Here is a 26,695-nt window from a genome sequence, read left to right on the forward strand (position 1 = left end):
TCACGACTACTTGAGTTGCGAGCCGAAGAAAGAGTTGCACTTACCGGCGACTAGAAACACAAGCACCCTCCCGTACCACCCCAGGTTTATCTCTGAGGCTTGGAAGTCCTCCTACGCCGTGCGCTTCGGCTAGCCACTCCAGAAAGCACTTCAAGTACAAAGACGTGTTACTCAAGTATTAACCGCCTAAGCAGCCGCCTGAGCGTCAAGTCCCTCGCAGGGCTGATTGAACGAGAGTCATGATCAGGATCCTGTGTGGAGTTCATAGCCGACGTGGACATGTCATGCAAGCGCGGAGCCCTGTTCGTCCAGAAAGTTGCGTAGATGGGAACAGCGATCTGATTTGAGATCTATCCAGAGGTGGCATGTCGCCGGAGAACGTTCCCGGCCTGTGTTTTCGAGGGTTTCTAGCTGTTCGTGGCAAAAAACCAGCTGATCAAGCGGCACTGTCAATGTCTTGGGCTCCTTTGCTTTCAGCGCAGCGCGCGTGTGAAGCGAATTGAAAGATGAGCAAGCGACGCTTCATCTCAGAAATTAAATGGTCACTGCTCGCCCAGACAAAGAGCCGGCTTTCTGCTTATCAGTCCAGCGGACAATTTGCACTGGTGGAACTTTCAACTGTCGCCGGTGAGCAAACAGGCACAACAGCCAGAAAAACTCGTATTTAAGTATTGAACATCATCATTGAACTTCAAAGTTGCCGATTATCGGCTCTTCGCAGTGGCGCACGTCACTTGACAGGGGTAACAGACTCACAAACTCCAAATCTGAAAACACAAGACTCGGAGCCGGGAGATTACTGATATCTTGTCAAGAGCGGACGAGAAAGAGAAGGGCAGTGAAGAGCGTCTCCATTAGAAAATCTCTCAGCTCAAGGCAAGGATGTGATTCAGCAAAGGTAGTGTTTGAGCGAGCAAGTCAAGGCGCTTTTGTACCTCAGCAGCTCCGCGCAAGTCACGAGACCAGCCGCCGTAGATGTTCAAGTCGTGACCCCGACTTTCCAACTATAACAACAGCGTTCTTGTTCTCTTGGGTCAGTCCAAAGAGCCGTCGGCTTCAAGTCTTGCAACCCGGCATCCACTCCTTGCAATTCTGGGTGTGAGGAGCTACCACTTCTTTGGGAAAGCCGTCTCCGCCGCGAATTTTCCATCAGCGGCGAGGGAGACGGAATTTTTCTTGACAGCGCGTCTGGTGTCTTTATCGTTTTGTGGTAGGACTCTTCACCATCTCTGGTTATTGCCGCGGATCATTGTCAAGACCCAGGGGCTTGAGGCTGACCCCTGAATTTCGCAAGATGACTTCGTGCAAGGAAGGCAGCAAAACAGAGTCGCAAGAGAGAAAGAGTGGTCTTTTATTTCTGCCCGGATCCTCCTCGTGGGTAGGAAGCGGCTTCGAGACGGCAAGTCTGTTGGTGAGCGAGTCACTGCCTTTATACTCGACACAATGACTGAGCGCTTGCCTTGTGAGCGTCTACACTTTACTGTCAGCTGTGAAGGAATCTTAATCTCTCCCGTCTTTTCAGAACGAAACAAGCCTGAGTGAGTCGCAAAGAAAATTTCGACCTCCAGGGGCGGGTGCTTGAATGCTCCCAGTGGTTGTGTACTCGGACAAAGTCGATCAGCGACTTATCCCCTTATACCGAAATTTTGAAGTCAAGACATGTGTACACAGGGAGTGATCAAACACCTTGTTCTCTAAAGACTTAGACGTTTTAGCTTTTGGAAGCAGGGTCACAAGGAGCATTCGAGTACCCAGCCCTGTACTTGCCATTTCCTTCGCGACCCACAGCGAGCTTGGTCTTTTTAGACGGGAAAATACCTCTTTTGGGGTCCTGTCCTTGCCGCAAATTTTTGGTGCAAGCGAAAGACTGAATGAGGGTAGACATCGAAGAAGATCGAAGGGCATCCCGTGATTTCTGATGAATCTCAGGACTCACCATCATTAAACCGCAGTGCTGCATGCCATTGTCGGGGCAGAAGACGACGTTGTTTCCCTAACAATTCAGGTGCAAGGAGCAATGTGTAACGCCTTTCAAGCTCGCCCGGGACGCAAAGAGTGGTCTGACTCGGCTGGCGTGTCTGCACTGTCCGGAGTGGACAGCACTGGTTGAGTGAGAGGAGTCTCGCAGTGGATTTTGGACTTTTATACCCTTTGTAGATCACGAGATGTGCAATGCTGCGCTCGTGATGCTGTCCTCAAGTATCAAAACATCGCTCCAGGCACATCTGCCGTTGACACTCTGGTCAGCTTTTCCCCAAGCAACTTGGACACCACTGTCCAAATCACGTATACTCTTGGTGGGTCGTCTTTACCTCGAATCTGTTCATCACAGCGACCGCGCACGCCGACCAGGCCGAGAAACTTGCGCATGCACACTGCGAGCTCGCTCTACCCTTGTCTTCCAAAGTGATGCCCTTCAACGTATCTCCGTCGCGCTACACGTCAGTGTCGAAGTGGGTTGCGAACATGTATTCCGAGATTGACGGGGCTCCTCCCGGCCCAGAAGCAGAGTCACACTAGTTGTTTCCACTTCTCACACAGTTAGTTCTTCATGACGCATTTCTTTTGCTGATCTGCCGCCCTTCAAAGAGGAAGGCCGCGACTTGAAAAAGACAGGGCTTGTAGTGACCGAGTCGGCGCTTTTATACTCCACGCAGATCACGAGGAGGAATCGATGACTCCTCCGTGATTTTCCACTGCTCCTCGATAAATTGAGGCCCTGTTGTCACCCTGAGTAGACTGCACAGCCGACGGCTTCCTTCTTGCATGGCTAATCAATGGCCTACCTTTCTTTACACTCTGCGGTTGTCATATCGCGGGTAATCCTCTTACAACCCGCATCCCGCGAGTCCGACGGCACCGGAAAAGACGTACTGGTCCATGCGAGAGGACTTCAGTAGGTTTCTTGTTCCAATGATGAAACTCACCATCACACTACATATTATTCTTCTGCCGTATGGAAGAAGCAAGTGTCGAATTTTTGGAATGCAGGCGCGGCCAAGACCATGCTTGCCGGACCCAGCACAGAGAGAAGTCCTCGCCGCCGTACGTGCTTTCTCTTCTTCACAGGGCAGGCAGCTCGCTGGAGAGGGTATATTTCCGTCAAGCGAGGCGGAGGCTTTTATACACCTCCAGATTCAACAGACCATGGATCGCACATGGCGTCCATGTAAGGCTAGTTCAGCAATCACGCGCCAGCCAGCCAGCTCGTGAAGTGCCTGCGTTGATTATGAAAGTCAACCCGATCCTCCTCTTATTCTTCTCCCACACAGCAGCTCTCGTTTCATGTCATTTTGATCTTCCGTTTCACTGTTGGAATTGACTCTTGGAAGCCAACCGTCCCACCTTCTCCCACTCTTGTTTTCGTGGGCTGGTCAATCCATTTCGGTTTCGCCAGGCCCAAGAGTCCGTCGGACACCGGCTATGGAAGAAGGCGGAGACGCAGTTCAAGAGAATGCTGGGCGTCTTTGGTAATTAAATGGACTCGGCATCATTGTCTTTCAATGCCGAGAAACCTCGTGGTAGCGGCTGTGTCTGGAACAGGAAGCCGACGATGAGAAGTCCCCAAGTCCGCACAGCGCCGGAGAAGTCAAAGGCCCTAAACAGCTTCTCTCTTCTGGTGATGTGGCAGGTCGAGCACAGCAAGAATCAGGCCCGCGGTGGAGAGACAAGAAAGAAGCCAAGTCGCCATGGCGCTATATATAGTAGGTGCCGATCCATGTTGCCCTGAAATCCAGATTAAAAGTGACGTCTGCGGTCGCACGTCCCAAGAACATGACCTACATGGTCCATGCAGAGCCACCACCTGCAGCGCGGAACCAGGCGTGCATCTTGTTCCTGCGAAGTGTGGTTGCTGATTGACAGGGAAGGTGACGTGTGGATCAGTGGAGAGACCCTTACCAGGTTGGTCGAGCGACTTGGCTTCGTATTGGAGATCGCCGTTATACATTTGACATGCTATCAATCCATGAGAAAGGAGGGCAATTGATGGGACAGCCCTCATGGACGCAGAACAGGAACAAAGCACGTAGAAAGCTTCCTTTGGGTCTTTGCATGACCTTCCTGTGGTTTGGTCTCCTTTGACGGGAGCTTGCCAAATCAAGGGAATACTTGTGGATGCAGACAAAGCTCAAAGAGAGAAAAGTGATCATCGCGAACAAAGTAGCTTACCTCATGGTCTTGTCGTCACCGCGCATGCCTATCACATGGATGCGCACATGGACGGGCATTGATGCATTCCACACGCATTGCCTAGGCGCATGGCGCTTCAATTCCTCTACACCGACTATTTTGGGGACTTGCCTGGTGATGTCGCGCTAGGCGGAACACAGTTCCAAGCGCCGTATCTTATCTGGACACTTTTACCCCAGGATACCTTTTCCCTCTCGTCGCTTTGGCGCAAGTTCAATGGAATGGATCGCGTTACCAACCTTTGCCTTGACGACGTCGAAGCGAACGGTCATTTTACCGACCTCCTGCTCCAGCCACTGCTTCACGTCCTTCTCGGCAGCAATGTCGGACAGTCCGTCCGGTGGCGCCTCCAGACTCCATGCCAGACTGACATGAAATGCATGGGTCCGGTCGTCTTTGGAAGCCACAAAATCGTTCTTGTGGGACTTGCCGTCGACTTGATCCGCGCCAGCCGCCGAGCCCCAGCTTCCGCTCATGTCAACGCCGTCGCCATGGCCTCTGGCGGTCTGGTTGTAGAGCTTCGGATAGCCAAATGCTTTGGCGGTCTGATTACTTGCGAGAAGCAGCTTATTGAGAATGTCACCGTCGGGCCTTTCGACGCCGAGAACGAGGAACCAGCGCGAACGGTCAAAATTCGGCACCCACTTGAGGCCCGAAAAAGCCGCGTCAAAAGGACGCGCGCCGCTCCCGCGAATCCTGGACGTTAAGGCATCGAGGAACGGTTGGCGTTTCTCGGTTGGCAGAGGCAGTGTTCGACTCAGCGATATATGCAGAGGAGCCCGAGTGGATAGCGGAGTGAGTAGCAACGTGTGAATGTGCTGTTCAGGCGACTTGGTTGACGCGAGGCGTGTAAAGTTTGAAGTCGCAGCTTCGACGCGTTGGAGCAGGGTTGAGAGAATTGATGACTCTGAGGGATTGGGATGCCCTCGAGGCGAGTCAGTCAGCTAAGGGTCTTTCTCAAAACGGAGAAGGGTCCGCCGGGGTGACGAAGCTCGAATGGAGCTCGAATGGAGCTCTCCGCAGCGCGCAAAGTCGATTTACTTACACTCTAGAGAGAGATGCGATGGCCAATGGCCTTCCATGTGGGGAATGGCACGCTTGCGACCAGCGTGGAGAGCGGGATCATCATGAGTAGCAGTGCGAGTGCTGGTTGCGTACAGGTCGTGGAAGGCGGCGGGCAACGGTGGCAAGGATCGCTGGGACAGCTCAGGCTCAGGGTTGGAGACGGGCGGGTGGTGGCGCAGCCGTTTGGCGGGTGGACGGGAGAGGGAGCTTGCGCGGTCGGAATCGGAATCCGAGTCTGAGTAGGCGACCAGGGCCATGGCCGGATTGAGGTTGCGAGGTGGTGCAAGCAGCGGTTGCGGATGACGAGACGAGGGGAGGAGGATGATGATGGACAAGAAGAGTAGCGTTAGACGGTTAGTTTGTCGGGTGGGCTCGTGGTGGGTTCCTCTTTGGCGGGGAAGGGCTAGATCGACGGCCAGCCCACCGCGGTACGTCACTGCCCATGACGCATCCCACCCGCTGATTACAACGACTTTTGCTGCGCCTGCACCGCCAACGACAAGCATCAAAACTCGTCCCTGCCCGTCCGTTTGTACTCCTCTTCTTCAACTCTCCCTCTACATTCCACACCTTCTACCCATTGACATACACAATCCTCCACCATGGAACCACACCAAGCAGACAGCAAAGCCGTATGCATCCGCAGTCACTCCACTCGTTTGTCGCACTGACACCCCACAGGCACAAGAATACCTAATCAACCCGCTGGTCGAGACGGAGCCCAACGAAGAGACTGGTCCTGGCAGCCACTTTCGCTCCACCTTTGCGCCTGCGGAGCCCCTCAACCTCCCCTCTCCACCTAGCTCTGGTCGATCTTCGCATGCCTTTTCCTCCAGGAACCCCTACCGCAAGTCCTCGGGAAGCTCTCATGGAGGCCATGGAGGCAGCCGTGGAAGTCGTGGAAGTCATGGAAGCGTTGGCAGCCACAGCTCCGTAGGCTCCAACTTCATCACACCCCCTTCCTCGGCTAGCCCCAGCCAATCGCGCTTCCCTCATCACCGCGAGAGAGCTGATTCCTACTCCAAGTCTCCTCGTCAACGTCGTGGAAGCTCTTTCTCGCACTCACCCGGCATGCCCTCTGGACGCCCGCGCCGCAGCAGTTCTTTGCGCGAGCGTTACCCAGGAGACAAGTCTGCCCACCCGCTGGACCAGTTGGCTCGTGAGAACAAGCAGGCCCACCGCTCTCACCACCTTAAGAAGCGCCACATTCCAGGCCCCGACACCATCGACAAGCTGGATTCCATCATGAGCAGATATCACCACGAGGGTCCCTATGACGCTACACTTCTTGCCCGCAACACTTCGTGGGAAACCAGTCCAGTCGCTGCCCTTGCCGAATCCAATGCCGAGGCACTCAAGGCAACGCCCTCCGAAAACATTAGAGATGCTTTGGAGAGGCATCGTCCTATTGACGGCGTCGCAGTCGTTCCCCCTGGACACAAGGATCGCTTCGGTCGCGTGTACGACTACAAGGAAGGTGACGACATGATGATTTACAACGGCGGCAACTTCCGACGCTGGCCCGGCATTGTGAGTAACCATGGCTTTCACTCAATGCTATAGCTGACTTGTGATAGGAGTACCATCCCGATGATATTAAGGGTAAAGGGGAGCCATCGTACTCACTTGACGAGGCCATGAAGCGCATGAAGATCCAGGACCGCGATGGCATTGAGATGAGGACGCGTCCGCGCAACAAGACGGTCGGCCATGTCGAGTACCAAGGCGTCTATCCTGGTCCCAGCACCGGCAGCACCAGCAGTTACCGCGATTGGGAGCAGGGAGTGCACCGCAGCAACTCGACCGGCAAGAACATCACTGCCGGTCTACGAAAACGCTTCGGAAGCCTGAAGAGAAAAAACAAGAAGGCTGAGGCTGCCGTCTAAGCCCTGGGCGATCTTTCCTTTGGCTGTATCGAAAAGCAAGCAACGGCTGTGTTTTTTCTGGAGTATGCATAGGGATCATTCACGGCTTCTCTTTCTGGGATCAGGGGGCATCTAAATTGTACTGTACTATAGACTTACGAAGTGACGACAGAAATACCAACGAATATTTTGCAACGGCAGCCGTCTCATGCTCGTCATGCACATGCGCCCGCCCCGTCAATCATGCTTGCTTCGGTTCCTCGATCGCCTTGTCCATGCAAGCGAGAGGGATCGTGTTCCTGCCTGCCGCTGACGTCAATGCGGCGTGGATCACCTTTTCTCTCAACAGAGCAGCACATCAGGTTATGGAGTCGTCAGCCGTCCCTGGATGCCCTTATCTGATTCACACTTTTCGCGACTCGATGCGATTCGTCAATGCCGAGCTTGAATGGAAGAAGGAATTTACGGCCGCAGATCCGCTCCGATGCCGATTCATCTCTGCTGCGATTTGCCGGCGAGTCGAACTCAATTCCTCGACTCAGTTACGCGACTGGGCTACTGGGCAGATAATCTTATCTTGTCCGTCGCCTTGTTTTTGAGGAAAATTCCGTGACAAGATGCGGGATGGGCCGGTGTTGCACCTTCGGGCCCTTTAAGTACCTCCGTACTTTCGCGCTTTCTGTACCACGATATGTGCGCCGAGTGCAGACAAGAGCTTTCGGCGGCTTCTTTCTCAACAACGTAATTCTTGTTGTTTTCTGTCTTCGTCGACGGCAATCTCCATCATCTCCTTGTTTGCCTTCGATGAGTCGTGATGGAGCCGCGCAACGCAACGATTCACTGTTGGAATAGAGTGCTGACGGCGTAGTGCTGACTGGATCTCATTGACAGCAGGCTTCTCGGTAGACAACCAGAGAGGATACAGGGCAGGAAAACAACACAGTGTCATTCTTCCCATCAAGTCAAGTATGTGGGCTTGACTCGTTCAGCAGATGTCTCGTCGACAGAGGCAGCGAGCAGAGAAGTGGCAGTCGAATCGTAGGTTTTTATAGCCAAACATCTATGTCGACCAGCTACTGATTCCGCACTTCAGCTTCCACGTGCAGCAATCAGGTGGTCGAGTTCAGTTCGCGACAGCGCAGAGCCCGGGAGGACAAAAAGGCGCGGCTCGCTTGCTCCAAGACTGCAACGAATATCCATTCTTGAATCCTACTTGATAGTGCCACCAAAAAAATGCCCATTTTTAACTTTTTCTTGCTCGTGGACCAGCCTGCTCGCTATTTTCAGCGCGCCTGCGGCTATTACTGGGGATGCCAACTTGTCCGCCGTCGCCGGTTGGTGTCCCTTGTTGCTGAAAACTTCGATTTACGTCTTGATGCTCGCCGGCATCAAGGAACGGTGCAGCCCAGCTTAACAGAGCTTGAAACAGCCTGATGGTAAGCACTTGCCCGGACGAGAAGAATTGACGACACCAAAACCCCAGAAGACCACACAGTCGTCACTTTACTCAGCTTAGCAACTCTGGCCACGACAGATGGATCTTGTGGCAGATGCCCTGCTCACTGATAACGGAAGCAGAGTCATGATGAGAGCGTGGGCTTTTATAGGAGCAAGACACTCCCATGGATCAACTGCGCTTGTCTCTTCTCAGTCTTCTCGTGTCTTATTGAAGCGATCAGGTGGTCTGGCCTGCTCGGACTAGTTTGCCGGAGGCGAGTATAAAAGTGACTGCTCTTTCCAGCTTTCAGGACGGCGGTCCACTTTCATACGGAGAGCCTCTCACTTCTTCGGCCTTTGCGTTGTTGCAGTGGGCTTTCCTTACCGCTGCCGCTGCAGCTCTTCGTTTTCACGGGTGTGCAATCTCATCCTTTGTTTGAGTTGAACTACATGTGTCAATGTCAATGTTCATCGTTGTTTGAAGTTGTCGCGGGTGCGGACAGTCGCGTGTTTGAGAGAATGACTCCCAAAGGATCATCTCAACCGTTGTATAGCTAGGGAAGCCCAAGCAACAAGTAACCGCCAGCGCCTGAGTTGTCGATGAGGGTGAAACACGAGAAGGATGAGGAGAGAAATCAAAGACGATCGCGTCACTTATAAAGGGAGCTTTGGGGAGTTTGCCGCAGATGGTCTGGCCGCATGTGATCACTTGCAAATTCAGGGGCGATACGTGTGTCCGTCCAATTGGAAGATCCTCCAATGGACTAATCCCGTAATGACTGGGCAGCAGAGGTATAAAAGCACCCCCTGGGCATCTTTCTTTCTGCGAAACCAAGGCATGCTTTGGAAGGAATACAACAGCTCTTAACTGTCGCCTTACTCTTTCCGCTTTGCCCTGCTGCATCCAAAAACCGAGTGCGTTTTGCGGAGCGTTTATCCCCTGCTTCAGTGTCCAACTGTCCCCAGCTTCGTTCTCAGAGCATCATTCTTTCCTTATTTCATCACCATTATTCGACGCCATCAGAGCTCTCCAATTTCTGTTGCTACTGCTCAACTGGTTCGGACTAATGTTCAGTTCGAAGTCGACAAACCTTCTGCGAGATAAAATTAAGGGATTCCGAAGGGTCTCACAGCTAGAAGTGACCACTTTGGTGACCGCAACACGGAAGGCTCAACCGATCGTTTTTGGTGTGAACATAGTCTAGTGACGTAAAGTCAAGCTCAGCAGGTGGAGACTGGTGATTCGATAGGAATTTTGTAACTGCAATTGACAGACGGGTCGAATGTGAGACTTTCAAGAGTGGATTCCGCAGTCCATGTGACGCAATGGGTCTCTGGTTGGGGCCCAGTATTCAAAGGGCGGTCTGGCAGCTTAGATCTTTGATTCTTCACAACTGTGCTTCTCAGGAAACGCTGCGGACTATTTCCAAGTACTTCACTTTGAAAAATTCAACAACAGACACTGCCTGATGCGCTCGCTCTGGCCATTGCCTTTGTCCGTGATTTTGGATTTTTTGCAAGCAAGCATCACCTCTGAAGTGAGACAATATTTTTTCTTATACCTCAATGCTTCACACTATCGTTTCCAAACAATGGAGACAAGCAATCCAGACAAAGGGAATTCTCTCCCTAGAATCTTGGATCCTGAGAAGTCGAGGCTCTTGTCCCCCGCAGCCACAAATATCTTCCAGGAGACAAGAAAACACCAGTCGTCGATTGCCCAGAACCATTAGCATGGGTCCAAGCCACTGTGGCTTTGATCCATCGCTTTGATCGATGGACGCGCAGATTACAATTGGTGTCATTATATACTGCCCGAACGAAGACTAGAAGGGCACGTGTGCAGGCCTGGGTCTGGCGGGCAGACCTTCGGCGCGAAGTCAGGTGGTTTAATTTTGAGGCATAAAATCAATCTTTGGAAAGGTGCCAGAAGCCATCTGTCCAGTACTCATAGGATTTCTCGATGAGAGATTCTGAGCTACGACCCACTTCTAAAGAAAACGGGAGATGCGCACTAAGACGGATCCAGCCTTTGCCTTTTTGTTTCAATTTGTTTGTATGTTGTCCAGAATAGATCTAATAGTCCACTGCAGAGAAAAACAACTCTTTGCGTTGTTGACGATCGACATGTTCTATCCCTGAAAATTGAAGTTTACCCCTGAAATCAGATTCGAGCAGCCAGGGAGCGTCCTCGATCCCGGAAGTATGTCATTGTTGACAAGACTCCCTGACGGACTGAGTGAGCTATGGGGAAGCGTCTGCCATGTTCTAACTGTGGTTTTGAAGTAAGTGGTCAATTCAGGAGTAAGGCGAAAAGCAACCAACTCCTTGCATAAGTTAGAGGGGCAATCCTTCCGTCAGCAATACTGGGAGTGATCGTCATTACATGCCCTAACTCACAATCGAAATACAATTGTACTTCAATAATAAGCAACCGAAGAATTTCGGAAGGACGCGAATTGACCATTGTAAGTCGGGATGCAGAAACAACCGACCAGTTGCCATTAGCCGTTGTCGTTTTGAAGGGCGTTGGAGCTCCTTGTCAATGATGGCTTCTGAGACATTGGAAGCAGTGTTTAAATGCCAAAATATCAAAGAGGACGTAACCAATGCTCAAACCACGTGCTAATGATATCACTGCCAATCCGACGCCGGATATACTCCTCACGAGATCCTCCTGCGCCTAGCGAGTGTCAATACGGGCGTGCCGCTCCGGCTGCACATATAAAGCAGAGCGGTCCAGAAGAAGTCCCGTTCCTCAACGCCGGAAAGCCCTGCAGATGCATAAACTCCGACTTGCAAACTTCTGTTTGGGCCCCGAGAAGGAATTTTCACTGCCTCCTTATACCTTGATCCGTCATTGTCCTCTTCTGGTGAGATCTCTGCTAAGGATATCCTCGTGAATGGTCCTCCGCATCACCGTGGAGATTACCATCTTTCTTTTGTACTGACGCTGAATCTTCGCTCCATTTGCCCGATGAACAAAAAGAGGGGTCGCGTCTGACTGCTGTATCGCAGATGCGAGGGTAAGTCCTTCTCCGCGACTGTTTTGGTAGAGTGCTCTCTACTCGCATGAGTTTTGCTCCGCAGCCTGCAAGAAAGCAAAAGACATGAGCTTTAATACTCAGTTTTAGCCTAAGCGCGAGCGAGTAAGCGCAGAAGACCCGTTGCAAGGCGCGCGCTTGCCGCCTGAGTTCTACCACGTGCCGCTATTACGCGCGAAAAGGAGGTAGAACTGGACTATAAAAGACGGGCGCGTCGCACGCCATTTCGCTTCGCAGCAACAACTCTATCGTCTGCCACAAAGACGCCGATTTGTTACTTTTTTGGCAAGTCCACCGTCACTTGGAGGTTTCCCCAAGGAACTTCCATGAGTTTTCCGTTTTTCGCCCGGGCGCGCCTTCAATCCAGCGTTCAGAGTGCCGTTTTCTATGAGCGGGAAAGTGGACCGTGAGGCTTCATCATGCGTTAATGCTGCTGATCGTCATCGAAATTCTCGAAAAGTCGTTCAGATTCTTGAAAGCGCAAAAAGCCCATCGCAATCGGACGCGCCCGCCTCGAGCTCTGCCACGTGCCGCTATTATGCTGGAAAAGGGGGTAGAACTGGATTATAAAAGAGGAGCGCGACTCACATCTCTTGGAGCTCACTGCAGTAGTCAATCCTCTATCACAAAGAGGACCATGGCTCGATTCCAAAATGAAACGACCACTGGTCTCTTCCGCGCGCCCACAGTCGAAATTCAAGATCTTTCTTTGCTTTGTGATTTCAAAGAAGTGGATTAGTCGACTGTCAGACTTGATCACGCGCCAATGCTGCTGATCGTCACTGCAGTTCTTGGACTGTCGTTAACCTGATTTCTACCAGACAATTTGACGGAGCCGCAAGACCAACAGACAAGTGCAATCATCCAGCTTACGTTTTAAGCCGGTGCATGTTCTGCAAGGCGTTTCCTTCTTAGAACAACTCTGAATCTGATAATGGCGACGAAGTAGGAGCGACGGGGGGAAGCTGCCTTTTATAGCCATCTGCAGCAATGCCATATCCTCCCGCAGTCACATGAAAGACCCAAAGTTCATTCTTGGAAGTCTCGTGCTTGGTGCTCCGACTCCGTTGACTGATTTCTCGTGATTTCCTACTCTCCTGAGCAATATCTCCTCCATAAAGAGCCGCCACACCACAGCAAGCAGTCCACGAGCGGAGTTTGATATCGCAAACATTCAGCTCCAAACGAAGAAAGACGAAGAAAGGTACACTGTTCAACTCTGCCAGGCCCTCCGTAATCTCCTCCAAAAACTGCAAAGATGCCTCTGACTCTGACTCTAGCCATCATCTTCCCTCAAGCTACTTCGATGCTGCACATCATCATCATCCGAAAATGCGTTGACCAAGCGCGAGCCACAATGCCATCACAGCACGAATTCAGTAGAACTGGAAAGTGGCAAGTGAGGAAGATTGACGAGAGCCGCCAGGAAAAAGTACGCAGTGAGTCCTTACGCCTTATGTACCCAGTTTTCAAAGATCGTTGTCTGTTTGATTCTTGAATGCAGCAATGCGTAAATACCTATGCGCAGGAAGCGCAAGCGCACTAATAGTAGCTTAGCGATCAGCTGGATATTGAATGAGGTATGAGCCAGTGGCAACCAGAGTCGCAGATCGTCACACGACCAGTCGTCGATTTCATCGTGTTGGGAGGGCTGGCATGTGACCGACAAGTGAAGACTATAAAGCGTGCTCCCCAGCCTCTATTCCTCTCCACCGCAATCCATAGCTCCAGCTTGCAGAGCGAAGGCGGAAGCAATAATGACGCACTGTTGTGGGAGGCACTGACGCAGTCACCAAGAGCATACTCTTCTTGGGGATCTTTCTCGCGACGGATTTTGAGCGGAAGGAACTGTCGAAACAGCGTTACCAACTTGGAATGGAGATTTCCACCGTTGAGCGTTAGTGAAGACCGGAGTCAGCCTGTCTACAAAGAAAGCAGTCTTCGTAAATTAGTGTCCAGCACAATACTCGAAGATGCGCACAACTCCAAAAGTCATACCATACGTGCACATTCCACGTATTGGCACATTCCATGTGCCAAAGCGGCAGCCGAGTGCGAAGGCGTATCGATAGTGGGCTCAAAGGGCGAGCGCACTCGATTTGATTGAGAGATTGGAGAATGTCGACTGAGGTTTTAAATGCCTAGCTGATCATTGGAAAGATGGCACATGCGCTCGTCGCTGCGTCAGCTGGACAAAAGGGCCAGAAACTTGCAGACGTCTAGTGCGTGGCTTGTATAAAAGCGTACCTCTCCTACCACTTTTCTATGCTCATCGCGGTTTCATATACGCTCGTCCTTGGACATAACCCACTGGGTTATCGATTCGAGCAGAACCCCTTGACTTTGTTGTGTTTGCCGCGCTTGCACCAGCCCCTATCCTCAAAATCGTCCACGTTCCGAGGACTTTGAGCTCATGATGAAAGCCCTAGCAAGTGATTCTTGACGGTGGTCGTCTTTGCTTGATAGTGCTGTAAAAGTTGAGTTGCAGCGCGAAGCTGGTGGTAGTCTGAAAGGAAAGACGCCTCTGAGGGACATCCCACAGGCAATCAAGATTCCACCGGCCACCGCGCGAAGAAAGTGTGTCGCCATTATCCGCTTTCTTCCAGAGCACAGCTCACATCAGTGCGTTGAAGTCTCAGGGGTTGTTCACCGAGAGTTGATGAATTTATACCAATTCCAAAGCCGACTCTCAGGCCAGCGAACGGGCTCAAAGCCTTGCACATGACCGACCTCTCTCGTTATAAAAGGTTGCTGTACCATTCTTCTTCTACCACAATCGACTCGCCACGTTCCACTCGTCGCCTGGACAGATGTTATCGACTGTTCCGCGAGTTGCAACAACCTGACATCACTGGGGTGCGGGTGTGGTGTGGTCGCTTTTCTACAGTCCCAGTCCCTGTAGTCTCCAAATCAGGGACAAAGCCCCAACGCGTTCGCTTCATGGTGGGAGTCTTCATCAAGAAGCCATGGCCTTCGTCATCGATCAATCAGACCGCTGAAAGTAGAACTTGGAAGGAGACAAAATGACTAGTCCCTGAGGGAGGGCAAAGCCACTCGCAAACAGCGCAAAGGACATAAAGAGTCAAAGCTCAGTATGTGAACTAAGTTTTTTTGGTTGCACTAACACTCAAGCTCGCATTGATGAAAGCAGTTGGAGGGACAGAATGACCGTTAATTTATGGCCACAGAAAGACACCTGTCAGCTGATCACACCAACGAGGCGAAGAGCCATATGGTGGAAGCTTCGCGTCTATAAAAGGACGCCGTTCCTTCTTTGCAACTCACCAGGAGCTCGGCCTGTCCGAGTGAAATTCATCGGCTTCAAAGTCCACTGTTGCATCAAGATGGCACAAAATTACACTGGGCCGCGCGTGCGTGTGCTGGGCTCGATCTGTTGCTCTCATTTTCTCTCCTTTTGCAAGTCTTGCTTTCAGTCTGAATGTGTTGGCTCCATGCTGACAGACATCGTGACTTGATTCTGGCGGTCTTCGTCACCAATCAGCGATGTCCAACTACAGAGGCGCGGGAGGATACCGCGATGCAAAGTGAAATATGCAGAAATCCTCGAGAGCGAGCGGCAAAAGCGCAACGAAGGAAAGGTCGGCGGACAATCCTCTCAGAGTGCGCAAAAAAGGCAGCGACTTCGAACTCCAGGCCACAACCAGCGAGAAAGCTTCGCAGCAGAGCTGAAAGCAGGAAGGCCGGTAAGTAGCCAACCAGCAAACTCGCACCAAGAAGCCAACAACTCCCACAGAGCAGTGCTCCAATCAAAAATGAGGACGACCTACCGTTCCCAGCGCACGCGTCTACCTACATGAACATCCAACAGCCGCCAAGCGCCCGCACGCCCACAATGCGGAGCGGCAAGAGGGGCCGAAGCCTCAAACTGCAGGAGGCGCCAAAAGGTACGTACGTGCAGCAAGGTAGTTGCATGTACAGTACAGTACAGTACAGTACATTGAGCATGCATGCATGGGCGCATGCAGGCATATATGGGGGCCGGGGTTCGGGGCCGGGGGGTCGTGATTGATGACGTCTAAGTGTCTGTCGTCTGCTGCTGTCTGTCTGTCGGTGCAAGCACGCGTGGCTGGCTGGGTCAGGGGCTCCTCGACAAGCTGCTGGGGCTTGACAGGAACGTCAGACTCAGGGAGACGCAGGAGGTGACAGGGGGAACGACGGCGCAGGGGCGGGAACGTCGAAAGAGGGAACCCGGGGGCCAACAACGCGCATGTTGGATTGTGGACTGGGAGATGTCAGCAAAGCACTAGTAGTATCACAGTAGGTGAAGAAAGAAATACAACCCAGGCCCAGCTTCAAGTCGTCGCACCTTTGGACGCAAGCGCTTGAATGCTCCCTGTAACTGCCCATTAAGAGAAAAATTCTCTCTATGTTGAACGTATTAAGCGCTTGAGAACTCCACGTCTCTACGTGTTTTGACTTGGCGATAAAGATTTTGGGTTTAGCAATTTCTTTTGTCACCCACAGTGGTAGTCAACTAAGGAAGCAACTACAACGGATACATGTAGCGATCGTCACCGTTGCTGTCAACGCCTGTCCGTCGCGGTAGACAGGCAGACAGCCGGCCGCCAAACTTGACAGATCCGCGAGAAATGTCAGCTGTCGTCCTGATCCACGCCAGGAAGCAGGCGCACGGAACCTTGTAGCTCAGGTACGCCAGTAGTGTGTTCGCCAAAAAGTACAGCACACTTCCCCGATTAAGGTTGGCGCTAGTCGATTTAGTGTCTAACCTTAGCACGACGTACATACCTTACGGCACACTCCCGCCGGTCGAGGGGGGGAAAAGTAGATCTCCCGTTCGATCTGCAATCGTCCGACTGCTCGAGATCCGGAATGAGTCGTTGGTGGTCAAAAGTGCCGGCCGGGGGTGCGTCAGAAAGGCTCTGTTGCCGATTCATCCAGCGGCACAAACGTGGTTGAATTGTAGGCGCGTTGTAGCAAGCCACCTCAAACACATCGCCGGCCGTGAGTCATCCCATCACCTTGTCTTTCAGAGTGGCGGGCATCGTACTTCGACACGGGCCAGGTACGTTGGTGGAGTTTGAGGAGCTTTACCTCGTCCCGCTCCACATCCGCATTCGGCAGCGCCACGTCCAAAACGGGCAAACGGGTTAATCAAGGTCGAACGAAAATGGCTTGCTTGGATGCTTGCTTGGTGGGCTCACGATCGCCTGCTGCCTGCTCGTCGTCCGTCTGATACGACGAATGGCCGCTCTCATCTCAAACACGCACAACGTTGGCGATTCGAGTTGATGGCTGGGACGCGCGTGTGGTCTGATTTCGTGTTTGAGATGCATGCACGGCGCGGAGTGATCTAGTGCCCGCTCCTTGGATGGTTCCTACCTGCTGCTTCGGAGTACGAGAATGAAAGGTCAAGGAAGAAGACAGAGATGGGGTTAGGATGACTTAGGTCGCTCAACCTTGGTTGGACGCAATGTCGTCCGAGGGAGTCGGGACATCCAAGCAGGGTGCAGTTGGAGCATTCATACATCTGGGCTGCCGAGATAGGAAGGGTCCTAGTCCCTGACGGTCAGAAGACGGAAAGCATTGAAACTCCTTGAAGGCATACAGGGAGCATTCGAATGCTCGACAGCCAGCGGATGTGAAGAAGTCGAAGTCGTTGTGAGTAGGTATAGGGAGCAGTCATACGCGCCATGAACGGCTTTGGCAGACAGCCGGTCTGTACCTGCAGCAGACATGAGCTTTATACAGACCTCCCTACCTGTCAATGTTCTGGGCCAGCCAGCCAACACGAACGTACGTCCGTACCGCCAAGTCGGGACCAGCCGTTCGCCAGTGATCACCACGACTGATTGACGCCTCGCCGCCGCCGACGATTCCTACGGTACGTACCGAGCGAGCGAGCGAGCGAGAACGCACAGAGGCCAGGCACATCAATCAAAAATACGACGATGGGAAAGATGTGCGCGAAAAAACCAACCACAGATCGCCGCGAGGCAGCAGAACGGCAGGAGCAGAGGTAAATCATCCTCCCGCCGCGCGGAGGCTTCTAGACTCAACGCCATGGACGTGATGGACGTGAGTGATGGACGTGATGGACGGATCTTCGCCCGTCAGCCACGCGCGTCGAGCATTGCTGATGAGCGGCAGCAGCCAGCGCTCTGCAGCTCATCAGCAAGCGTTTTGGCGACGATCGCCACCGCGGCGGGACGGTGGACCTACGAGCAAGCAGTTCCATCCTTGGGGAATGAGAGAAGGAGGAGACGTGCTGGCAGCTTCGCTTGGCTGTGCGCGCGTCTCATTGCTGGCAACGGACGGGACTGCTTTGCCCAACGTTGGACCTGCTGCCATGTAGTGCCGTGTTGCGCCTACTCCAGTGAGTGCAACGATTTCAAAAAAATGTTTGTGGCGACGGCTGGCACCGAGTCTCGAAGCGCGCGCAATCCATCTGTACCGTCGTCCGCCAGTGCGATTTGATGGGACGAGCGAAAACGTGGGTTGGGACGTGGGGAAATTCCAGCGCGAACAAGGGCGACCTTCAACGAACCGCTCGAGCGACTCGACTTCGACTGCCTTGCGTGTCTGTACATTCCCAGCATGTGCTTCTTCCCGCTACAATGGCCAGCCAACATTGACTGTGCATTGTCGACTTGTGCAAGTACCCAAGAATCCAAATGGCCATGTTGGATTCGAAAATTCGGGGGCATCACTTCGACCTTGCAAGACGCAGCAGCCTGCACGAGCACTCGTCCAATACTCGCCCAAAGACGCAGGGATCGGCAGCGCAGCCGAGGAATGCTCGGTGTTCAGCCTTTTTCCTGTTCCCACGTCGAGGCTGCAGCGGTCTGATTCAGCTGAGCCGTTGCCAAAGCGGCAGGCCGTTGTTCTCTTTGGCTCTGCGATGACTCGGGAGAGCGACGTTGACCCGCACCACGCGTCCCAGAGAGGCATCCTTCACCGGCCAGTTCGTCGTCACGCAGCCTTGTCCGAGCCAATCGGCATCCGTGCCTTGGCCTCGATACGAGACGCCAGCAGGGCAGCTGGCAGCCAAAATGAGAAGTTCGTTTTCCCAACTGCAAGCCCCCCCTTTTACCACAACCCCCGTCGGAACCATGGGAGCTCTGAGCTTTTTGCTAGCGCAGCCGGGGACAGGAATTTGTCAATCGGACATACTAATGAGATCGGCGCGTGGGCAAGACATGGAGCGCCGGGGGGTGGAGAAGCAATCGAAGAGTGGACTGGTGTTTATCAAAACACGTCTAACCATCATGTCGGATCAGTCCGAACAATGAGCGCGAGCACAGGGCACTCGAGACCTTTTGAAGCCTGGCCTGACGGGCACATGCCGGACATGCTGGACATTGGCACGTCGAAGCCAAGGTTCGCTCGCGCCGACCGACAGACGACAGGCGTCGGACAAGACGAGGAGGCTTTGTGAAGTTTGTTTTGGCTGCACATTTGTTGTTTTGGATGGACTTGTTCCGGCAAGGCACGCCTTGCCCTTGCCCCTGTCTCTCCACAACCATCCATGCGAGAATTTTCGAGTACCATTCCCGGGCATGAGGACCGGAAAAAATCCATTGCTTCTGCTTTGGGATGGAGCGCGGGCAGGGGACATGGCGTAGCGTGTCACACGGGCATCGATTTCTTTTTGATGACGAGAAACGTGCGGGTGTTTCTTCAAACGCAAACCGACACGGTTGACCTCGTCGCAACAGTCTCTCGCTTCGACATGAGCAACAACAACAAGGCGGCTGTGCCATATCCCTAAGGCTGGCCTCATCACGACATTCTGGGGACGGCCGGCCTCGTCGTGTTTCTGAGATTTGTTCTCGAAGAAGCGAAGACGCTTTCGAAGGGAGTGATCCCTGTGACCGGTAGAGGCAGCGTGATGGAAAAGAAATTCCTGATGGCGGCCTGAGAGGGCAGAGCACGAGGTGAGGACTTGGCAAGCTGGGGAGGTATCATGAGGCGAAGAAGCAGTGGCGTGGCTTCCCTGCAGGCGACGACGCGTCCTGGCGACGGTGGCGGCGGCTTGTCCAAGTGCGGTCCCTGGGCGGGATGGCGGCGCGGGCGGCGGAACAACAAGCAACGAGATAGGGTAAAAGAATCTGATAAACGGGCAAAGCAGGATTGGGTGGACCGCGGCAGCACCGAGCGCATGGTTACAGCACAGGCGGAGGGCACTCCCTGCGTATGTGGGCAGTGGCCAGTTGAAGCTCGTGCAGCTGCGGCGTGCAGAGGGCGAGTCGTGGGAAGCAAACGGGCCGGTCGGTGATGGCGAAGGAATTGACAACAGTGCTGCAGCCGCCAGCCTCGCAGGACGTCGGGGATAGCTTTGGGCGCAAGCACCTTCCGGAATAAGCGGATTGTGGACTCAAAGTGCCGCATCCAGCATTCAGCATGAGCAGCGGCGGGAGATCGGTCAGCACCTCGTGGCGTGCCGTGGGCCAGATAGGCGAAACTGGGATGGCTCTCGTGTTTTTTCCCTGGGCAGAGAGAAAAGACGTCTGTGCCATGGGAACCATCAAGGTGAAGGCGTTGGTTGGCGCGGCGGCGTTGGCGGCAGAAGGTGGAGTGGTGGAGGAGGAGGAGGAGCGGAGAATGGTGTCAACCAATAATTTTTTTTTTCTTTCGTCAGGGCCTGCGCTACGGATGCTGCGCTGCGCTGCGTTGCGTCTGCGTTCCGCCCGTGGCATGCTGCATCGATCCATCGGGCGAGCGGCCGGCCCACTGTCACTTGGGCTCTAGTGAGCAATGAGCATGGCGCGAGGGCCAAACGGCGCTGCTGTGGATGTGGTGGTGGTGGTGGAGGAAGAGGAGCATGAGGCACCGGGCAGCGGCTAAGGTACAGCTAGGCTAGCAGGGCCCTGGACGGCGTCTCCACCCACTATCCACCTCTGTGCATGCCGCTTGACCTGCCTGCGGATGGCGGTGGGCGCATGGGTGGAGCTGGGGAGGGGCACGACTCGGGACGCCGCTTGCGCCAATGATGAGTTTGGTGTCAGAGTACATGTAGCGGTTGCGAGCATACTGTGGCATGTCGGGAGAGAGCCTCAGGCAGTCTGTTGTCTGTTTGAGCCTCGTGCGGCACGGTACATGTTGCAGGAGGGAGGCAGTGAGTGGCTGCAGGGTCCACAGGGATGAGGGATGTAGTGAATTAAGCAGTGGGATATAGAGGTGCTATAGAGAGAATTGCTCTTCTGGGGAGTCGATCGTCACGCCTCGCGCGCAATCGGAGGGCGACATGGCGGTGGTGGTGGTTTGGGAGTGGTGGGTGAATCTGTGACGACATGTCGCTTTGGAAAGTAGCGCCGAGCGTAAGCTTCCGGCAGCTCGCCCGCGCGCCCGGCGCATGTGGCGTCATGGTGCAGGCGGGCTTGGCTTGAAATGACGAACATGGCGACCAGTCGGCCGTCAGCAACAGTCTCAGGGTTCGTCTCTGCGGCCGTGGAGAAGGGGGAGGGGAGACGGAGACGGAGGGAGGGGACAAGAGAAGGGGCGACAGCCAGGGCTAATGCGTGTCCAAAGAACTCACACCGCCATGGCCAAGTTGAGGTGGTCTCGAGAGAGAGAATGGGCAGGAAATGAGGCCTCAGTCCTCACCCTGGCACCCTGTTGAGTTGGGAAGAGCAAGCCATTCCAGGGCTGCGACGCACAGACGGTCGTATAGCGAGCCGGACCCCTGCCGGTCAGGTTGAGCTAAGAGATTGAGATTAAACGGCTCGTGACTACAACCGGGGGCGAGGGCAACAGACGATCAAACGCTGCCGGGAGTCAAGCCATGCGGGAGCCGGGGGACCGTCAGGGGAGCAGCCAGCTTGGAGCTAGGTAGCCAACGGCCAAGCACGAACCAAAGCATAGGGCCGAGCAATACCTTGGGAAGGCGACAATGACGAGCGAGATATCTCTACGAAGAAGTTATTATCTGGTTGCGGTTTTCCAGGAGGACGGGGGAGACACTATGCTCGAAGCGGGTCTGCCGGGGGGTCGTGATTGGTCCGTGGCAATTGAGCGCACGCTGGCGCCTTTATTGTCTCCCCGTCCCCCACACCACTTGGAGTTCTCGATGGTGTTGCGCCTGCCTATTGTCAAGTTCTGACCATGTCCAACTGTATATCGTAGATTCATGGAGCATTCATCCTCCTCTGCGCGCGCACATAGACTCAAGGCATTCCGGGCAAGGAGACGGACATGGACAGGCCCCCTCGGCTGCCGTGTGCTGGGTCAGGGTGGTGGTCTGCACCAGTGCACCTGCGTCCCGCACGGGCCACACACCAACGCAGGCAGTGGCAGGGTCCCCGCAGCGCCGACTGCGGTGGCTTCGACCCTCTTGGTTTTCCCTGCCCGCAGCACCACTCGCTTGTGCTTGTGCTCGGTCCCTACGATGTCATCAGCGACCTGCGACGACGTAAGAAATATGCTGCTGCAGCTGCTCCAAACTGCCCACCACACCCCATCTGTCCTCCCTCCTCTCTCTACTCAAGATCCAAACCTGCCAACTCGGCCCGCTGCAGCATCCCTCCAAGCTTATTATTCTCTCCTCCTCTGCTCTTCCTCTCTTCCTTCCGCTCTCCCCCCTTCCACTCCCTCACACCAGACACGCCTTCCGCCGGCCGCCCTCGATCTGCGCTCCGACCTGCCCTGCGCGTCAAGACAGCTACCACTCTACTACCTCACCACCGCTCGGCCTTGTCCTCGACCCTCAACAACCACACATCACTGCTTTCTTTGTCTTCCGACGCGCATTCCCCACATTCAGGGCCTCTTTCCTGAAACCTTGTCCAATCTCCAACGTCGTCATACCCGTCGCGCCGCCAGCCCTGAGCTTACCCAAACGCGCGGTTGCGTCCGTCGTCCACCTGCCCCAGGATCCGCTCCACCAAAAAGCTCATCACTGCCGCCATAGGCAACCCGCCTCCTGCACCCTCCTTTGACACCTTTCAAAAGCTTCGCTGATCCCGCGTGCTCGACTGCTGTCTCTGCAAGTGATCTCCACGTTTCGCAAGCCTTCCTGGACCTGCGTTTCACCTTGCTACACAGCAACAACTTCATCCCTCTCCTTCTCACACTACCTTCCGCCCTTACCTCGACATGGCAATGGCCGTCGACAACCGGCAACAGCCCCAAGTCAACATGGGCTTCGACTCGATGCGCTATCCCGCTCCTCACTTCACCAACCCTTGGGTTTCTGCCCCTGCGGCACCTCCCCAACTCTTTCCCACCTCGACGCTTGGCTCCAACACCTCTGGCATGGCCGCCACTGCAGCCACGCACCCGCAGACCGCAAGGCCTGCCGTCTCGATGCCCTACTCGAATCTCTCCGTCAGCGCCCCTACGTCTCTTGGAGCAGGTACTAGTCTCTCTGATGGCATGTACGCGTCGCAAAACTCACTCCACCTCCCCCAAGATCTCATGGCATCGCGGCCCTATGGTACCTCGTACGCCGCCTCGGCCTCGCCCACCGCGCCAACATACGCTCCCACCTCGGCCCCCCAGTACTCAATGGACTACTCGACGGCCACGACGGCCGCCAGGCCTGCCACCTACACCTACCAGCAGGACATGGCCCGCCGTTCCTCGCATCCGTCAGTACCCTCCACCAATTTCCTCGGGGCCCCGCTCGATATCCAAAGGCACCGCCAGAGCTCCCTCACTGACTTCACCGCCAGGATGAACTCGGAACAAACCCAGCGCACCAGTTTCAACGACGCTCTCGACGCCAGCCGGGGAATGGTCGCCATGAGCCAGGACATTACGCCCAGGAACATCTATGGCCAAAATCCCCGCAGCTCGGCCGACTCGTACGGATTTCCGGCAACTCACTCGGCCCACTCGTCAATCTCATCCGCCAGCACCTATCCTTCATACTACAACGGGTCCGTAGCTGAATCCTCCGTAACCGACTATAGCTCCGCCTCCGAGTCTGTTGGTGACATGTCTTCAAGAACCCTCCCTAGGCCCACCGCTCTGGTTGGCACCACCAGCCTTCCTCCGGCACCGCAATCCATGATGGGCCAATTCAGCTCCAAGGTGTCGTCGAGTACCCAAAAGAAGCACAAGTGCAAGGTCTGCGACAAGAGGTTCACCCGTCCGAGTTCCTTGCAGACGCACATGTACAGCCATACTGGCGAGAAGCGTAAGTTCCGAAAGCTCTCCATTGAAGACCAAAACTAATCTTGTTATAGCATTTGCTTGCGAGGTCGAGGGCTGTGGCCGCCACTTCTCCGTCGTTTCCAACCTGAGGAGACATCGCAAGGTCCACAAGGGCGAGCGCGACCAACCCTCCCCCGAGGAGTCGTGATACGGCGTAAAAGTCATATCCGGCCAGCACAACGAGCACCTCGGTAATGTTTGAGGCGTACAAAAGTTGCATCCCAGTCGGCTCCCGTCGCTCCACCTTTTTTTTCTTTCTGGCTCAAAACGGTTGCAGTTTCTGTGTTTCCAGTCGAGATATCCCGCCACGTACTGCGCGTTCATCATTGCGTTGTCTCGTATTTCCTCGACTCTGAAGAGAACACTTTTATCTTCTAGACAGTCGCTACTTATACCCCTGGTGTGGTTTTTACTTTTCATTTTCTTGGCTCTACCGGCGTTCCAGGCTGGAGTAGAGCACGGCGTTTTCCTGTGCAGCGGTTTTTATGCAGACTCTTCTCTTCGTTGATGTTGTATTAATATTCTCCATTTGTGGTTTGGGATATTTCCTTTTCCGATTTCCTACCCAATTTTCCTTTGGCTACGGACCTGCTCTCTGGCTTACGGCGGTCACTCGTTTTCATGTCAGCCTTGGCGCTGCTGGGCCGGTTTTTTCCTTTTCCCTGGTTTGTCTCTACGCGGCGGTGCATTCGCGCATTTTCATACGTTTTTTCCTTTTTACACTGTGTGTACGATACGGAGAAAAGAAGGCGGGGGGTTGCATGTTCTATAGGCCAATATGGGCTGGCTACTACCACAAGAAGCAGGAGGAAGGACGGCAAAGCTTACAGTCCGCCAGGTACAGGCGCGTTCATACTACCACTACTACAACAGGCAGGTGAAACTCCTGACCGAACTGACGGCTTACGGGGAACGGAAGGGAAGGGAAAAAGCCGGACATGGCAAGAAAGGAAACGCCACCCACAACTTTGTACTGTGTAAGCTCACGACGCTCGCTATTATTCGTAATATAATGCAAGATACCAAATTCAAAAAATTTGAACTCAATGTGAAGAGAAAATGCTTCGGAACTCAATGTGAATAGTTCGAGTTTGCAATCGAATCAAAAGCCTACAAAAGCCGACTTGATGTCTCGGTGATAGGTACGGCGGCGGCGCATGGAGAGATCGACACTGAGAGAACCCCCCAAACCTGTCCGCGAGAACCCCCTCCCCTCTGACAGGCTGTCGCCGCCATTCCCCTTCCCCGTCCACCCATCGCACGCGTCGCGTCGGACCGGATCTTTGGCCGCCAGCCCGCCGCCGCCGCCACTGCCACTGCCACCGTCCTTTGAATCGCCCAGTCAGTCGCCCAGTAGTCATCGCCCTCAGTCTCAGTCGCCACCACCACCACATCACATGCATTAGTGTCAGATTTGTCCCCGTTCATTCGTGTCGGGCACATGGCCGCCCGGGTCCACAGGTGGTATGCGGCATCTCTCTCTCGCGCCTCTAGCTGCAAAAGCGTCGTTGCCAACAAATTAACTTGCTCAAGCATGCACATGGCATGGCCCCGATTATTATTACTTTTTTGCGTTTCAGATTTGCTTTGCACTGCCTCTCTCTTCCATCGTCTCATCGCTCTCGTTGGCTGCGGGCTCGTCTCGTTGGCCACACGGGTGAGGCAGAGGCTCTGATGGCCCCCAAGCGTTGCGATAAAAATATCTACTTTTCATTTCACTGGATTTCTATGTATGGATGGAGATGAAGAGATGAAAAGAATATGGAGAAGTAGGCGGTGCACATGCAGGGCAAGTAATAAGGTGAGAGGTGAGAGAGGTTTGCAATTTCCTTTTGCGACCCCCACACACCCACGCGTGCAAAAGTAGGTAGGCAAAGCCGTCGACGTCCATGTGTCGTCCGTTCGGGTGGATGCGGCTCTCCTGTGCGCCAGGTGCGGCTCTTCAGTCGGGTTGCTGGTTGGGGGTTTGACGAGATGAGACGTCAGCACAGACAGATGGAGCCGTGAGCGAGCTGGTTGCTGGGGTTATTTGAAATAACGTTTTGGCTCTCCTCCGCCGCGGCCGACGTCATGATGTGTGCATGTGGTGTCTGTGGGTAACCGGGCAAAGTACCAGTGCAGTGGGTGGGGGCTGGCACAGTGGCAGCTGCTTTGCGGTTGTGGGTGTTTAATGAAGGTGGGGACGGGCAGTCAATTGATGGTTTAGTTGTGGTGTGTGTGGATATGGGATGGATAGGAGAACAGTGTGAGGCGAGAGCGTGAGTAAGTGAGAGAGAGAAGGGGGCAAAGAGTCGGGTTGAACTTAGCCGACCATCTCCAACACCTGCAAGCAAATCGTAGACCGTGACGCTTTCCTTATTCCCCATTTCAACCCCCAGCATGTCTTCGTATACCGTACGCGGCTTATCGGGAGAGATTGATAAAAGTCGGACAGAAGGACCGGCCCGCGGAAATGGTAAGCAGTCCTACTGCTGATGGTGCATGAGCTGGCATGTCAGCGCGGGTTTGGTGGACGTGTTGGGTTAGGACTTGGCAGGGACAGAGGGAGCCAGCGGAACCCACGGACGACAACGACGACCAAAACTCCTCTCGGGCTGTCGCCCATCCCGATCCGTACTGATCCGGGCAGGGAGAAACTCCGACTGGTCAATCAGCTGCAGAGAGCGTCCGGTGGTGGGTGGAGAGACAGCGGTTTTGGTGATCAAACAAATTGGTCGCCCGGGAGGGTGCCAGATGGCGGGTTGAGCGTCTTCTTGTCGGCTGTGGACTCTGATGATGCTGCTGCTGACGATTGGATGAGTGATGATGGTTGAAGATGGACCGCGCCGAGCGCGAGGGCGAGGGATTTGAGCGAGGGACGAAAGAGGAAAAAAAGAGATTAGATTGCATAGGACGAGCGAATAATGTGCAAAAGGTTGTGCTTTGGGAGCGTGGGGGCGCGCCGTGGCCTTTTGATGA

General features: G+C 54.1%; 8 protein-coding genes across 8 annotated transcripts; 4 read left to right on the plus strand and 4 right to left on the minus strand.

Moving 5' to 3' along the window:
• Window positions 1-4,361: 4,361 nt before the first annotated feature.
• Window positions 4,362-5,513, minus strand: BKA78DRAFT_349787 (U6 snRNA phosphodiesterase Usb1; the record flags this gene model as incomplete). Its single annotated transcript, XM_066890862.1, has 2 exons — window positions 4,362-5,116; window positions 5,237-5,513. 2 exons carry the CDS (start codon window positions 5,511-5,513, stop codon window positions 4,362-4,364), a joined length of 1,032 nt encoding a protein of 343 aa, XP_066747663.1.
• A 210-nt stretch (window positions 5,514-5,723) lies between these two features.
• On the plus strand, window positions 5,724-7,324 carry BKA78DRAFT_305573 (uncharacterized protein). Its single transcript, XM_066887708.1, has 3 exons — window positions 5,724-5,888; window positions 5,938-6,786; window positions 6,834-7,324. Exons 1-3 carry the CDS (start codon window positions 5,859-5,861, stop codon window positions 7,140-7,142), a joined length of 1,188 nt encoding a protein of 395 aa, XP_066747664.1. The 5' UTR covers window positions 5,724-5,858; the 3' UTR covers window positions 7,143-7,324.
• A 7,956-nt stretch (window positions 7,325-15,280) lies between these two features.
• On the minus strand, window positions 15,281-16,154 carry BKA78DRAFT_75605 (uncharacterized protein). Its single transcript, XM_066893695.1, has 2 exons — window positions 15,901-16,154; window positions 15,281-15,845 (listed from the first exon to the last, which is right to left on the minus strand). The coding sequence occupies exons 1-2, from the start codon at window positions 15,968-15,970 to the stop codon at window positions 15,484-15,486; spliced, it is 432 nt and encodes a 143-aa protein (XP_066747665.1). The 5' UTR covers window positions 15,971-16,154; the 3' UTR covers window positions 15,281-15,483.
• A 2,252-nt stretch (window positions 16,155-18,406) lies between these two features.
• BKA78DRAFT_305581 (uncharacterized protein) lies at window positions 18,407-19,165 on the plus strand. The gene has a single exon (XM_066887709.1). The coding sequence runs from the start codon at window positions 18,483-18,485 to the stop codon at window positions 19,017-19,019; it is 537 nt and encodes a 178-aa protein (XP_066747666.1). The 5' UTR covers window positions 18,407-18,482; the 3' UTR covers window positions 19,020-19,165.
• A 26-nt stretch (window positions 19,166-19,191) lies between these two features.
• Window positions 19,192-20,206, minus strand: BKA78DRAFT_75599 (uncharacterized protein). Its single transcript, XM_066893694.1, has one exon. It carries the CDS (start codon window positions 19,970-19,972, stop codon window positions 19,364-19,366), a length of 609 nt encoding a protein of 202 aa, XP_066747667.1. The 5' UTR covers window positions 19,973-20,206; the 3' UTR covers window positions 19,192-19,363.
• Window positions 20,207-22,583: 2,377 nt separating this feature from the next.
• On the plus strand, window positions 22,584-24,054 carry BKA78DRAFT_75642 (uncharacterized protein). Its single transcript, XM_066893699.1, has 3 exons — window positions 22,584-23,169; window positions 23,254-23,720; window positions 23,770-24,054. Exons 1-3 carry the CDS (start codon window positions 22,676-22,678, stop codon window positions 23,883-23,885), a joined length of 1,077 nt encoding a protein of 358 aa, XP_066747668.1. The 5' UTR covers window positions 22,584-22,675; the 3' UTR covers window positions 23,886-24,054.
• On the plus strand, window positions 23,991-24,733 carry BKA78DRAFT_75635 (uncharacterized protein). Its single transcript, XM_066893696.1, has one exon. The coding sequence runs from the start codon at window positions 24,223-24,225 to the stop codon at window positions 24,616-24,618; it is 396 nt and encodes a 131-aa protein (XP_066747669.1). The 5' UTR covers window positions 23,991-24,222; the 3' UTR covers window positions 24,619-24,733.
• On the minus strand, window positions 24,734-25,537 carry BKA78DRAFT_75636 (uncharacterized protein). The gene has a single exon (XM_066893697.1). The coding sequence runs from the start codon at window positions 25,352-25,354 to the stop codon at window positions 24,848-24,850; it is 507 nt and encodes a 168-aa protein (XP_066747670.1). The 5' UTR covers window positions 25,355-25,537; the 3' UTR covers window positions 24,734-24,847.
• Between the last annotated feature and the right edge of the window lie 1,158 nt (window positions 25,538-26,695).

Source organism: Phyllosticta capitalensis (assembly GCF_038381095.1).
Source record: "Phyllosticta capitalensis strain CBS 128856 chromosome Unknown BKA78scaffold_2, whole genome shotgun sequence".
Taxonomy (NCBI): Eukaryota; Fungi; Ascomycota; class Dothideomycetes; order Botryosphaeriales; family Phyllostictaceae; genus Phyllosticta; species Phyllosticta capitalensis.